The sequence below is a fragment of the Mus caroli genome, chromosome 16, assembly GCF_900094665.2.
Source record: "Mus caroli chromosome 16, CAROLI_EIJ_v1.1, whole genome shotgun sequence".
NCBI classification, from domain to species: domain Eukaryota; kingdom Metazoa; phylum Chordata; class Mammalia; order Rodentia; family Muridae; genus Mus; species Mus caroli.
Window position 1 is genome coordinate 12,937,672 of NC_034585.1, and position 13,250 is coordinate 12,950,921.

General features: G+C 40.0%; 1 protein-coding gene across 4 annotated transcripts in view; it reads right to left on the reverse strand.

Moving 5' to 3' along the window:
* The window catches only part of Fgd4 (FYVE, RhoGEF and PH domain containing 4), a 161,770-nt gene that overhangs the window by 28,494 nt on the left and 120,026 nt on the right, over positions 1-13,250 (reverse strand). For all 4 annotated transcript variants that reach the window (XM_021185217.2, XM_029470309.1, XM_029470307.1 and 1 more), the window contains exons 8-10: positions 9,619-9,757; positions 5,923-5,981; positions 5,518-5,664 (exon numbers count right to left, since the gene is read on the reverse strand). In XM_021185217.2, the coding sequence (XP_021040876.1) occupies positions 5,518-5,664; positions 5,923-5,981; positions 9,619-9,757 (345 nt within the window). The remainder of the gene's footprint in view (positions 1-5,517; positions 5,665-5,922; positions 5,982-9,618; positions 9,758-13,250) is intronic.

The following is a 13,250-nucleotide window of genomic DNA, read 5'->3' on the forward strand; positions in this document are numbered from 1 at the left end:
AGAGAGGGAAGAGAGAAGGGAGAGAGAGAGAGAGAGAGAGAAGGGAGAGAGAGAGAAGGGAGAGAGAGGAGAGAGGGAGAGAGAGGGAGAGAGAGAAAGGGTAATAGGGACTGAATATAATTGAAATACACCATCTATGTGAATGAAATAGTATTAAGAAGCTTTAAAAAAACCCCAAGAACCACTGTATTTGTTCCTCAGTTATCTTTCTGCATTCTATATTAGTGACTTTTTGGAAGTTAGAAGAAAAGACAGCACATTCTCCAGTGTTAGTCACAGTCCCTGAGGATACTGTTCTTCAAACTCCAGCCAGCAGTGTGGATGAGAGTGTAGTGTGTGTTAGCAACTCCTCCTCTACACAAAGGAGGAGAGCTAATGTTAATAATCACTAGGAAGTATAAGCTGCAATGCTGATGGGATCCAAAGTGTTAGGAAGTACAGGGACTTGTTTCAATATCTAGTCAGTATAATGTTTAAAGACATAATATAACATACTGTACATTGTACACATACCTTATTACATACTCAACATGGAATCTGGAGTTGCTTACTCTATCTAGTAAACTGAGACTGAAAACTTGAAATTTCTGTATTTGTCACTGTATAGGATTCCAAAGGTGGACCTTGAACTTAGAATGAACTATTAGGTTTCCAGGAAAGGCCAGACTTGCTAACTTTTTTTTTCTTTCCTTTTCTCCATACTGGTGGAATTGGGAGAGCCTTTGATATGAAAATAACCTGCTAGAGAAAACATTCAGGGCCCTTGTTTGGTTTCTGGGCAGAATCATGGTATCCTTCATAGCCTCCTCTACTGACAAAGAGATCAAGAACACACCAACGTTCACAATAACCTCAAACCAATACACACACGCGCACACACACACACACACACACACACACACACACACACCCTTTAATCTCTGAAGAGATTGAGAAAAATACTAGGAAATAGAAAGGCCTCCTATGTATGGATTGGTAGAATTGTGGAAATGAGCACTCTCCCAAAATGCATTCACAGATTGCTTACATCATTCTTTATGGAAATAGAAAATAAATTCTAAAGTTCATATGGAACTACAAAGGATCTCATATAACTGAAACAATCCTGAACCAAAAGGAGGGACTGGAGGGAAATTCCAGATTTCAAAATATATTACAGAGTTACAGTAATAAAAGCAATTCAGTACTGGCATACAGACTAAGAAAACAACATAGAAGACTCAAAACTGAGTATTCATATCATTTCACAAAGATGTCAGAAACTCAGTGAAAAAAGGCAAAACTTCAACAAAGGATGATAGGAAAAGTAGATGTCTATATAGAAAAATGAAAACAGACCCAGACCTCTCACCCTGCACAAAAATCAACTTCAAATGGATCAAAGACCTCAATGTGAAACCAGAGTCAGTGAAACTGAGAAGAAAACAAAGACTGTACCCTACATCATAGAATTATAGGAAAGGACTATTTGCATAGGACTTCAGTAGTTCAGGATTTCAAGCCAATAGTAGACAAATGGAACCTTCTCAAGCTAATAAGCTTCTATGTGGCAAAGGAAACAGGAGTGAAAAGGTAGCCCATAGCATGGAAGAGATTCCTTGCTAGATGTATGTATATTGGACAAAGGGTTGATATACACAGCATTCAAAGAACTCAAAAAATGAAGAGTCATGAAAATAAATGACCCATTAAGATAAATGCACATGTTTTTTTACTTATTTGTGGATCCTAGATTAGACTCTTCAGATGTGACTTGGATGTCTTAGCCAGAGTACTATTATTGTGACAAATCACCCTGACTGCCAAGCAAGTTGGGGAGGAGAGGGATTATTTGGCTTATACTTTCAGATTATACTGGGGAAGTCAGGATAGGAACTCAAGCAGGGTGAGTCATGAGCTGATGCAGAGTCCATGGAGGAGTGCTGCTTACTGAGTTGTTTCTTATGGCTTGCTCAACTTGCTTTCTTATAGAACCCAGGACCACCAGCCTAGGGATGGGTCCACCCATTATGGGCTAGGCCCTCCTTCATTATCATTAATTGAGAAAATGCCTTACAGCTGGATCTCATGGAGGTATTTTCTCAACTGAGGCTCCTTCTTCACCGATAACTCAAACTTGTGTCAAGTTAGCATAAAATCAGCCAGTACACTAGGGAATCCACAGAAACAAGGAAAGTACAAAGGGACCATGGTGGGAGGAAGGCACTGACTCAGAGTTTCTGTCCAGTATAAAGCAGGTTTTTCTATCCCACATATTTGATGCTTTGGCATCTTCATGTCTTATTAACACTAAAGGGATCACTCCAGTCCACAGTGTTAAATGAAAACATGCCTTCCCATTTAGCCAACTAACCAGAGGCAATATTCAGATACTCTTTATTTATCTGAACCACCATCTCTTACCCTCATCACCCCAAGGCTAGGTACTGGACAGTGACCCCTATGCTCCACATCCCACTGAAACTGCTCAAACCAGGAATTCTAAGCCTTTCATTTGGTCCTTGTTTCCATTGTAAACCACAGAGGCTCTCGCTCGCTCTCTTTTCACTGATTTTATGGGCTTCTCTGTTTCTCCTCTCTATGGTAGGTATGCTTCCTCCTCTTGGGATCAGTACTTTCAATGACAATCATGCTCTAAACAATAAAGAAGCCTACATTTTGCAATGGACTTCTGAATAGAACTTGGAACCCTGGCATGATTATTGTATGCTTCTGTTTCCCATCTTGCTATATATAAAACTATAACCCAGGCAAAATAAAGCACTTCTGCCTAGAAAAAAAATGAAAAAATTTAGAGTGAATTTGGATAATATCTATAATTATTATTGAGTAACTGGTTGGGAAAAATATCTCCTATACTGCAGTAGTGGTACTTTTATCTTGGAGGCAGCTAACAGCTGCCTAACTCAACTCAAGGCCTACTCAGCAAGAGAGAACTTGTAACTCTGAACCTAGCCAACTACCTGAATCCGAAGAGGCCATAGACCCTACAAGACTCTACTACTATAATTTTTATAAATAATATAATTTTAAATGAATACTAAATAATTAGCTTTATACTCCCAGATAAGTGTAGCTCTTGCCCCTTATCAAAGAAATTTCTTTCTTGAAACAGATAAGAGTCCATCACACAGATCCACAATTGCTCACAATGTAGAGAATCAGGGCCTGTGGGTGCTCAACCCAAATGGATACATTTACAACATCACCTCTACACCCATGGCTCAAGGGACACAGTGCTAGAGATGCAAAACAGACTGTAAAAGGCAGAGAACCAGAATGCCTACTAGTAGACTTTGTCTTTACAGGGAAGCTACACCCTTGATTGACATCTCAAATAATATGGTTACTTAAATAGAATTTGCATAATAACCACATCAGTTGACATGTCCATGTGGATAAAGACATTTTACAAGAAAATTTTCATCCCTTGATGAAGAGCTACAGACAATCAATGGCTACTGAAAGAGAAAACTAGTTTCCTTCAGGAACAAGCTCCCTGATGGTTTATCCTAGCACGTGTGGGTGATCAATCCTGAACACATGTGGATACAAGCAACACTAAATAGATGCAGTAGAAGGGAAGGAAGTCATGAGTTTAACCTTTGTTGATATAACAATTTCATTGCTTAGAGTATACCATACTTTGCTTCTGTATGGATATCTGATTTTTAATTTTTTGAGTTAATGATCTTAGAATGAAATAGTTGGGTAGTGGGGTAACAAACTGTTCTTTAAAAAGAAAAAAGAAAAACAAAAAATGTGCTGTAGGGATGGTTCTGATGCTAAGGTCCTGTGACTAATTGGTTCTTGATCTGTCAGTAAAGAAGCCATGGGCCAACTGTAGGGAGAAAGGGAGATAGGCAGGGCTTCTGGATCCCTGGAGGCAAGCAGAGAGATGCAAGGAGAGGAGAAAGGGGAGTTCACGATGCTTCTGATGGAGGAAAGTTGACCAGCCATGTAAGGTCTTGAAATGGAGTGGCCACATAGGCCACTCCTACAGGTGGGTGGTCAAGGAAGTGTGGCAGGGACTAGATGTAACTGAGCAACGAAAGTTTAGGGAAGTGGAGGTGCAGAGTAAGCTTATTGATTATTGACACGAGCCTTGAGAATTTAACAATGCTCAGAAGTTGTGCCAAGAAGACAAGTTGAAAATGAACAATGTGTGTGTCTGTGTATTTTATCAGTAGATTCAAGGGAAGCTGGGTGGGGGCTGGTAGCACAGCCCATTCCAGGAGCTCAGGTAAGGTAGCAAAAGCTACATGCTACAATATGCATCTGCTGAGAAGGCTCAGCAGGTAAAGACGCTGGACTCCAAGCCTGACAGCCTGAGCTCAATCTCCACAAAACACACGGTAGGAGGAAAGAAATTACTCCTGTAAGATTTTCTCTGATTCCTACAAATTACACTATCTGGAAACACACATACATGCAAACACATGCACCCCATCCCCCACTCACCCTCACCCACTCACCTAACACACACTCACCCCCCACATACACTGACCACATCCCACACAGCACACCCCTCCACTCACTCACACATTCACTCACACAGCCACATATGGTCACCACCCCAACACTTAACCTCCCACTCACTCATAAACACACTTAAACACATACACACTCATATATATACTCATATACATACTAACACACAGACTCTTACAAATCAATAAATGTAATAAAAAATTTAAAACACTGTAAGATATGAAATATTTCTCAGATGATAATTCCTAGCACTTTTTTTTTTTCAAAGAAAAAGAGAAATCTTCTAGAATTTCTCAGGCCATGAAGACAACTCATTATAAATGGTAAAATGAATGCTAGGAATCAAGGAAGCAAGTCACTAGACAGGCTCTTTACAAAGTTATCTTAATAGTCATAATGGGTAACATTTGCTGAGTTACTAGTCAGTATTAATTTATTACATGCTAGCCACTGCTTTAGTCTGTTTCATCTGTTTTAGGTATAGAATCAGAATTTATTTTAATAACAAAAAATAAAGGTAATGTGGATAGACACTGATAAAAGGATTTTGTCCATGTGTGTCCCTGTTTGAGGTAAGTCCTAGATGAACTGCCATTTTCAGAAAGCTAAGTATGGGGCAGGGGTGGACTGTGCTGAGGACTGTGGGGCACACACATCCTTCTATAGATACTGTAGGCTGGTGACTGTCACAGGAAACTGTAGCAAAATAAAATAGAAATACTCATTAGACTCTAAGGACACAAGGAAAGGTAAAACCAAAATCAAGCAAAGGAGGATTTCAGAAAGTGAATTGTGCACATGTCATGGAAGGCTTCAGCATGAACTATTGCAGTTGATTAGCTCACTGAGTGAAGGCATACTCTTTACAGTTCTGAAGATATTCTTTCACAGAAAATTTTGACAGTGTTGACCAAGCAGGTTGGATGTAGTTATTCTGGAGGTAAGCAAGTACGTCACATCTCCATGATATGTGCAGGAATTCTTGTGGATGGCTGGCATGCAGTCTGCCAACACCATAGTACTCACTAAGAAGAGGTAGCGCTCTTGTGCTGATGTGTTCCGAGCTGCTAGTTTGAGGATTTGTCCTTCTTTTATTAGTTCATTTGAGGGATTTACAATATCCTCTTCTTCTCCCAACATCTCATAAATTTCTAAAAGTTTCTTCAGGTTCTCCTGGGAAGTTAGAACAAAATACAGCAAGATCAAATATAAGAAGGTAATTCAAATTTAGCTAAAATCTGAATAATTTAATAGATATTGAGAATGCTGTTACATTTTGGTATAAAGTATATCAATAAAGTGAGTCCTAAATAAATATTCTTTTCTGCTCATCTGCATCTGTTCATTTTGGTTTAAATCTACAACAGTGAGAGGCTATACTATCAACTATTGTCTAGTCAGAAGGTTCCTAGATCTTGAAAAGCCACTTACCATTTTTCTTATTGCACTATTAGAATGGCTTGCTGCTGTAGATATAATTTCAAGTGACTCTAAATAGAAAAAGAAAAGTAAATAAATGTTTGTCCTTCCTGTGCTACGAGAGTAAAATAAATATAGAGACAGAAAACAATGGAGGTCACAGCAGTTCCCACTACAGTCTGTAACATAGTTTCCTAAGTCATTTGTTCATGGCTTATGTAAGCCTGCAGGATATTTACCTCCAGAATATATATATATATATTAGGCTTAGACTTAGAAATGGACTTGCATTTTATAATGTATATTAGCCAAGTTCAAGGAACCTTGCCAGGGGTAAGTTAATATTAACAGCAGTTCTGCAGCCTCAGTCAATTTGTTGTGGGTCAAAAATAGCACAAAGGGATTTCCAGAAAAATAATTCATAAGTTTAAAATAAGTTTTATTAGAGTATAGAGTTAAAATTATTCCATTAATATCATTAATCTCGAAATTTACAAATTCAGCCTTATCATAGGTATATGTAGGGAAAATATTACTATATTTATATAATTTATATTTATATAAAGTTTGGTATTAATAACAATTAAAGGAGTTCCCAGATCATTTTGGAAAGTATCTCCTGAGGAGCTATTGTCTATCAGTTGGAGAGTTCTTTCATTTTTGCCTTATGATGGAAGCGATATGACTTGGCTTGTTCCACATAGAAATGAATCCTAGATCATATGGCTCAAACTTCCAATGCTTCATTTTGCCTACTAAACAAGCACAGCTTTCTTTTCATGATAGCCTGAGTCAGATGGAGAGAGTTTGGGAGTTATTTTGCTGGAACAGGTCCTGGGATGGAAAGGAAAGGGAGGAGTGGAGTGTGGCGCTCCAGTGGCTGATGGCGAAGGGCAGTAGGAGTCCTGTGTTGGCCACCCCTTGGGAGCATCTCCCAGGCCTAAGTCATTACAAGACAGCCCCATTCCTTCAGGCCCATGTTTTCTGTGTTTTTGCATTGCTGAGCAGAACATACTTTTAGTGCTTTATCTTATACTTTCTAGGATTTCTTTAGCAAAGGCAAGCCATGAATCTTTAGATACAGAATACTGAGTACTGAAGTAGTGCTGTACCCAGGATTTGAATCATGTGCTTGGCTTTCCTGATGGCTGCAGCTTGGCAGCTCCATGCAAGGACTAGTTTATCTTTTTCTGTAAGAATTGTCCCTTCCTGAAGGGCTGGTCTGCACCTCAGGGAGGATGGCTGAGGATGACCCCATCCACAGTCCATGAAAATAAGCCTGGTTTGGCCCAGTGTATTTTCTGCATTTGGAGCTGGAAAGCTAGGGAGGCAGATGACAACCCACAGAGGAAAAGAAAACACATTCATTGGGATGTATATTCCTGATTGTCAAAAAGCAATCTGAAGGACTAACCCTCAGAACTTTTGGAACCAGATAAGGACAGTACCAAGAACAAAGGAGAGATGACCAGCAGAAAGATTCTGAAGACAGTGTCCAGAAAGTCTACCAGGCTGGCCACAGCACGACTGCCATGGAGTGAGCCTTCACAAAGGAAATCTGTGTGCAACTGACATGGTACTACCAAGTTATGTTTGCCACTTTATTCAGTATTTCTGTGGGATCTCTAACAATATCTTAGGAGTGATAATGCCAGTATTTCAAAACTGGGCAGTTAACATTATTTTTGTTTTTGTTTGAAAGTGTTTCCAGCCTGTGGAGCTGGTGCTATAAAAACAGCTGTACATCTCATTGTGGCTTTGCTGTGTTGAGTCCTGCATTTAATGGTAAGGAGAGTGAGTGGAGACTGTCTGGACTCCACCCCTACAGTTACCTGGCAGCAACCAGGTATGCTACTCCCCACAGTTACCTGGCAATAGCCAGGTAGGCCTGGCTCATTATAAATGGGTCTGCTTGGCCCCCCTCTCTCTCTTACACTCTGTACTCTTGCCTCTCTCTTGCCTCTTGCCCCCTTGCTCCCCCTCTCTCCCCATGGCCATGGCCAGCCTCTAATTCTCTATTCTCTCCTTCTCTCTGCCTTTCTCTGCCTCTACTACTCTCTTAACTCCCCTCCCCATGCCCTGAATAAACTCTATTCTATTCTATACTGTTGAGTGGCTGGTTCCTCAAGGCAACCATACAAAGAATTTCAGTCTTCGGATTCTGGATACCCTGAGCAGGTGACCTAGGTAATTTACATTATGGGTTCTGAAGATCCATTTGTCTTTCTAAACATGAATCTTCCTAAGCCAGGGTAAAAGGATAAAGTTACTTAAAAAGAAAAAGACAGAGCATCTATACTGGTGCCAGGAGTATGTGGGCACAGGTAGTTCTCTGTGTGTCATATCCAGGATGAGGAAAAACAAAGTCACAGAGGCTGGGGTGAATGAGAGAAGTTTACAGAGAGCTGGACGACCTACTTCTGATTCACCAGAAGCTCAGCTGAGTTCCTAGGAAGTACCAGGTCAGGGAAAGATCAGAAGGGAAAAAAGTGAGAGAGGTTTCTGGTGGTCACTAAGTCATTGGAATGATGGGAAATGGTCTGTATCCAAGATGTCTTGGGTCTATGATCTTCATCTGAGAATAACATCAGCTTATAAGCGAGGTCAGGAACATGTAGGGAGAAGAATAGTTTTAAGACTACATTAGCATTATTAGTATTTGTTAAATATTAAGCCACGACTATTTCTTAATTTTTTATTCATTTCTAATTTTTGAGAGGTTTAAAAAACTATATTAGAGGCCTGGAGGTACAACTCTTTTTTTTCCCTTTTCTTTTTTAAGACAGAGTCTTATTATTTATCCCTATGCTGGCTTGGAATTCACAGAGATCCACCTGCCTCTGTCTCCCTATTGCAGAGATTTAAAGCAACCACATTTGGCATACCATGTACATATTATAATGTGATAAACAAATCTCTTGGATCAATCTCTAATATTACAAAAATTTAAAACCACATGAGAAACTAAAGAATTAATGAAACTCATTAGTCTTTAAAAACTTTCATTCTAATCTAATGAAATAATTAAGACAAGCAATACAATTGAAATAAAGTTGTACTCTTTCTTTTTCTTTTTTCGAGACAGGGGTTCTCTTTGTAGCCCTTGCTGTCTTGGGCCTCATTCCATGGACCAGGGTGGCTTTGAACTTAGAAATCTGCCTGTCTCTGACTCCTGAGTTCTGGGATTAAAGACATGCATCACCACTGCCAGGGTTTTTCCCCCCCTTCTTTTGAGGAAAATATCACTAGACAATAAAGTTCCTCATGTCTTATATATGTTAGGGAGTAAGGCTAATAAATTATATTTACATAGCAAATGTCTTCTTAGCTCTCTTGGTAGACAGCAGCACCATGGTTCCAAATACACATGTTCTTCCTATGAGAAGGTTTATTATATTATCGTTACAGATTATATTATTATATATTATTATTTATATTACTACTCCAAAGATTTCTAAGCCTACAGTTTTAGGTTTCACAGTTGGTGATAACATGAATCCAGAATGGGAACCATGATTTGCATTTCTTTAAATGGGCGTGATCCTGACTTAAAGTGGAGTGCTCAGTTAAGGTGCCCATAACAATTTCTAGTGAGATGATTTTCTGATAGTAACTGTTGACTAAAGCAATTGTAAACCACATCTCTGGAGTCAAAGGGAAGCTTGGCTATATCATTATGCTGCTGTTGAAGAAGAATAAAAGATTTACTCTTTGCATCATTCCAGTCTGGGGAGTCAGGAGACAACTTCTTCAAGTAGTCCTTCAGGAGCATCTCATAGCGAGGAATCCGCTGAATAGGCTCCAGCATGTGATGCTGCAGAGTTAAGCTTCCACAGATCTTCTGTTTCTGTAAGCAGCAAGATTTTTATTTTTAAATATTTCATTACATTTATTTATTTACTGTATGTGCATTTGAGTCAGAAAGCAACTTGTAGTATTTAGTTCTCTCTTTGTACCACGTAGGTCCTGGGGAGCAAACTTAGGTCATCAGACTTGGTGGCAGGTGTCTTTACTCACTGAGCCCTCTCACTAACCCCTGTAATCAAGGTTTTTAAAAGAATATTTAAAAATTAGGTTTACTAATCTAAAACCTCAATATAATAAGAAACTGTCATTAAAGGCAGTATTTTCCTACCAAGTGTAGCTGCATCATATACCAGGGTACTTTGAAAAACATAGGTTTCTGAGTCCTACCCAGTCTGTCAAATCACAGTGTTGGGGGAAGAAGCCAGAGAATATGAATTTTTAAATACCCCATATTGCTGCCAATATCACACGAAGATACTGAGCTTCCCTTCACAGTTACGTTACGTTCTGGCCTCCAAGGCTGTTTTTCATGGACAATGTCCTCTTCCTGCCCCTGTGCCTCCCTTTGGGACTCACTAGAAGCCAGAACCTTGTACAACAGTTACCCTTAGACCTGCTTATTTGGCACACAGACATAGATAGACCACTCACACTCAAGTTCACAGATCCCCTCCATCCTGATAGGCCCATGACTGCTTGCCAGAGGTGGTCATCTCTTTTTCTTTTGGGATTCACAAGTTCTCAGCCTGCTCTTACAAGGGACTCTCTAGGCAGCATATGTGGCTAGATGATCCAGGCTACTTCCCCCTTTCAATGCTTCTCAGAGCTCTGCCAGCTGCCTGGCTATAACCCTCCTGGTGCCCTATCCAGTCTTGAGATCTAGGACCAGTGTATATGCTCATTGTGTTATAAGCTCCTTGTTACCAAACCACTGAAGGTACAAGGCTGCCACTGATGAAGAGAGACCTGGGATAGAAGATGTAGCCCCAACTACTAGACAAATAGAAAAAACTAGCACACCAATTTTACCTTAAATTTGCCCAGCCCAAACATTATAAGTACCCCCTAATGAAAGAAGGTGATTTGAACAAAAAGAAAAAAAAGAAAAACTCAATGAACACACTAAGTCCAGATGCGCACATCTTAACATGTAAATAAAAACAACAACAGCAACAACACACAACCAAAAATATCAAAAAACATGTGTCATCTCTCAAATATAAACCCAATAATAATGAGTCCTGTTGAAATGGTATGAAAGAACTCTCAGGAATTCAGAGGCATGATTACAGCTACAGTCAAACAACTGAAGAAAATACAAAGACAAAGATGAACAAAACAGAGTAAACAGAGATGAAAATCACTTGAAATTTTAAAACCAAAGCTGAACTGACACTGAAAATAAAGTCTTACAGTTTATTTTAGCTTATGACTCCATATGGTAAAGAGCTCATTACAACGTGGATACACACGGTCAGAGAAGAAAGCAACCATACCACAAAGCAGAGAGAGAGATAACTAGAAGTAGGGTGAAGCTACTTCCGCTGTGGTAAATAAAACTAAATATCAACTCTGCATGATAAAAATCAGGTTAAAAGAAATTATGACTACCAGTAAGACTGTAATACAGAGGCTATAGAAGGAGCGTATCCATCTGAAGAGACTGAACACACCCCAGGGACAAACAGTGCCAGCTCAAGTAACTGAAAGAGAGCCATGAAACACAGCAAAACCAACAAGACAGGAGTTAATATACTTCATTACTTAGCAATGACTCTGAATATTAATGGTCCAAGTTCCTCAAAAAAAAAGACCTAGACTAACAGACTGGATCAGAAAACAGGGCTCATCTTTTTGTTACTTCCCAGAAACATAACTCATTGTCAATGATAAGACACAACCTTAAAATAAAAAGGATGGAAAAAGGTATTCCCAGCAAATGGAACTAAGAAACAAGTAGGCATAGCTATTCTAATAGCAACAAAATATACTTCAGAGAAAAACTAGTTAGAAGTGACAGGGAGAAATATTCATACTTTAAAAAAAAAAATCTATGCCTTCTGATCTGCTTCCTGACCTGGGTCAAATCAGTGGCCTGATAATTCCCTTACCCTGCAGCCTGACTGCCTCTCCTTCTCTCATGGTCCCTAGTAGAGAGGAGAACACTGTACCCATGTCTATAATATTTTCACAAGATGCTCTGGAGATGGAGACAAATAAGATCCGGAAGATAATTCAACACATCTCATCTTGTCTACAGGTAATAATTATCAGCAAAGTTATCCATTTTGATTTAAGAGTCGTAAGAAAGGAATCAGTCCTCTGCCATGTTGTTGTGAGCAGATTTTGGCATGGTTTCAGTTAGTTTTTGTTTTGTTTGTTTGTTTGTTTGTTTCTGGGTGTGTTATGGTTTTTATTTGTGCTTACATGGGAATTCACAGGTCCGCTTCAGGTGCCTGAAGTTGTTTTGTTTTGTTTTGTTTTGTTTTGTTTTGTTTTTGACTGGTCAATAAAGAGCCAACAGCCAACGGCTGGTCAAGGGGACAGAGACTGGACACTGAGGATTCCCACCCAGCAAGGAAATGCAGAAGAGTGAGAAGGAGAATCGCCAGGACAGAAGGAAGATGATACAAACATGAGAGTTGTGGAAGACAGAGAATCAGCCATATAAGAATCAGGGAAAAGCGGCCCCAGGGGCCACTCCCTAGAATGGATCTGGGGTAGCAGAGATAAAGTATAGATTTTAGAAAGTAATAAGAATATTGGAGGGGAGTGTGTTAGCCATGTGTAGGTTCAGGAATGGCCCAGCCATTGAGCTGGTTAAGGCATATTAAAATATAAAGGTTGTATGTGAATGTCTTTCATACTTGAATCCAGGGCTATTAGGGGTGGGAGGTGTGAACACACCTGCTGGGAGCATAGAGTGGACTTTAAATATTTACTGCTACAGATGGCACACAACACGAGGCTTGTACTCACTATTAAAAATTAGAGGGATACCCACCCAAACACTACAGCCTGCATGCTTCCAAGGAGGTACATAGTAACCAAGGACACAGGCGAAATTCTGCCCAAAGAGCCAAGCCAGCTGGGATACCCACAGAGCCCAGCTGACATGGGACCTACCCCATGACCATCCACACTCTATCTTACATACTACTCACTTCTACACTAGGCCAGATCAACAGCCTAGGAGATACTTGCCCAAGCATTGCAGCCTGTGTGCTTCCCAGGAGGTCTGCAGTGACCAAGGACAAAGGTGAGAATTTCACCCATCCACCCATGACAAATGAGACACCAACACAGCTTGCTGACAGGAGCCTGGTATAGCTGTCCCCTGAGAGGCTCTGCTAGAGCCTGACCAATACAGATGCGTATGGTCAACCATCAGATTGAGCTTGGGGACCCCAATGGAGAAGTTATAGAAAGGACTGAAGGAGATAAAGGGATTTGCAACCCCATAGGAAGAACAGTATCAACCAACCAGACTTTCCCAGAGCTCCCAGGGACTAAACCACCAACCAAAGAGTACA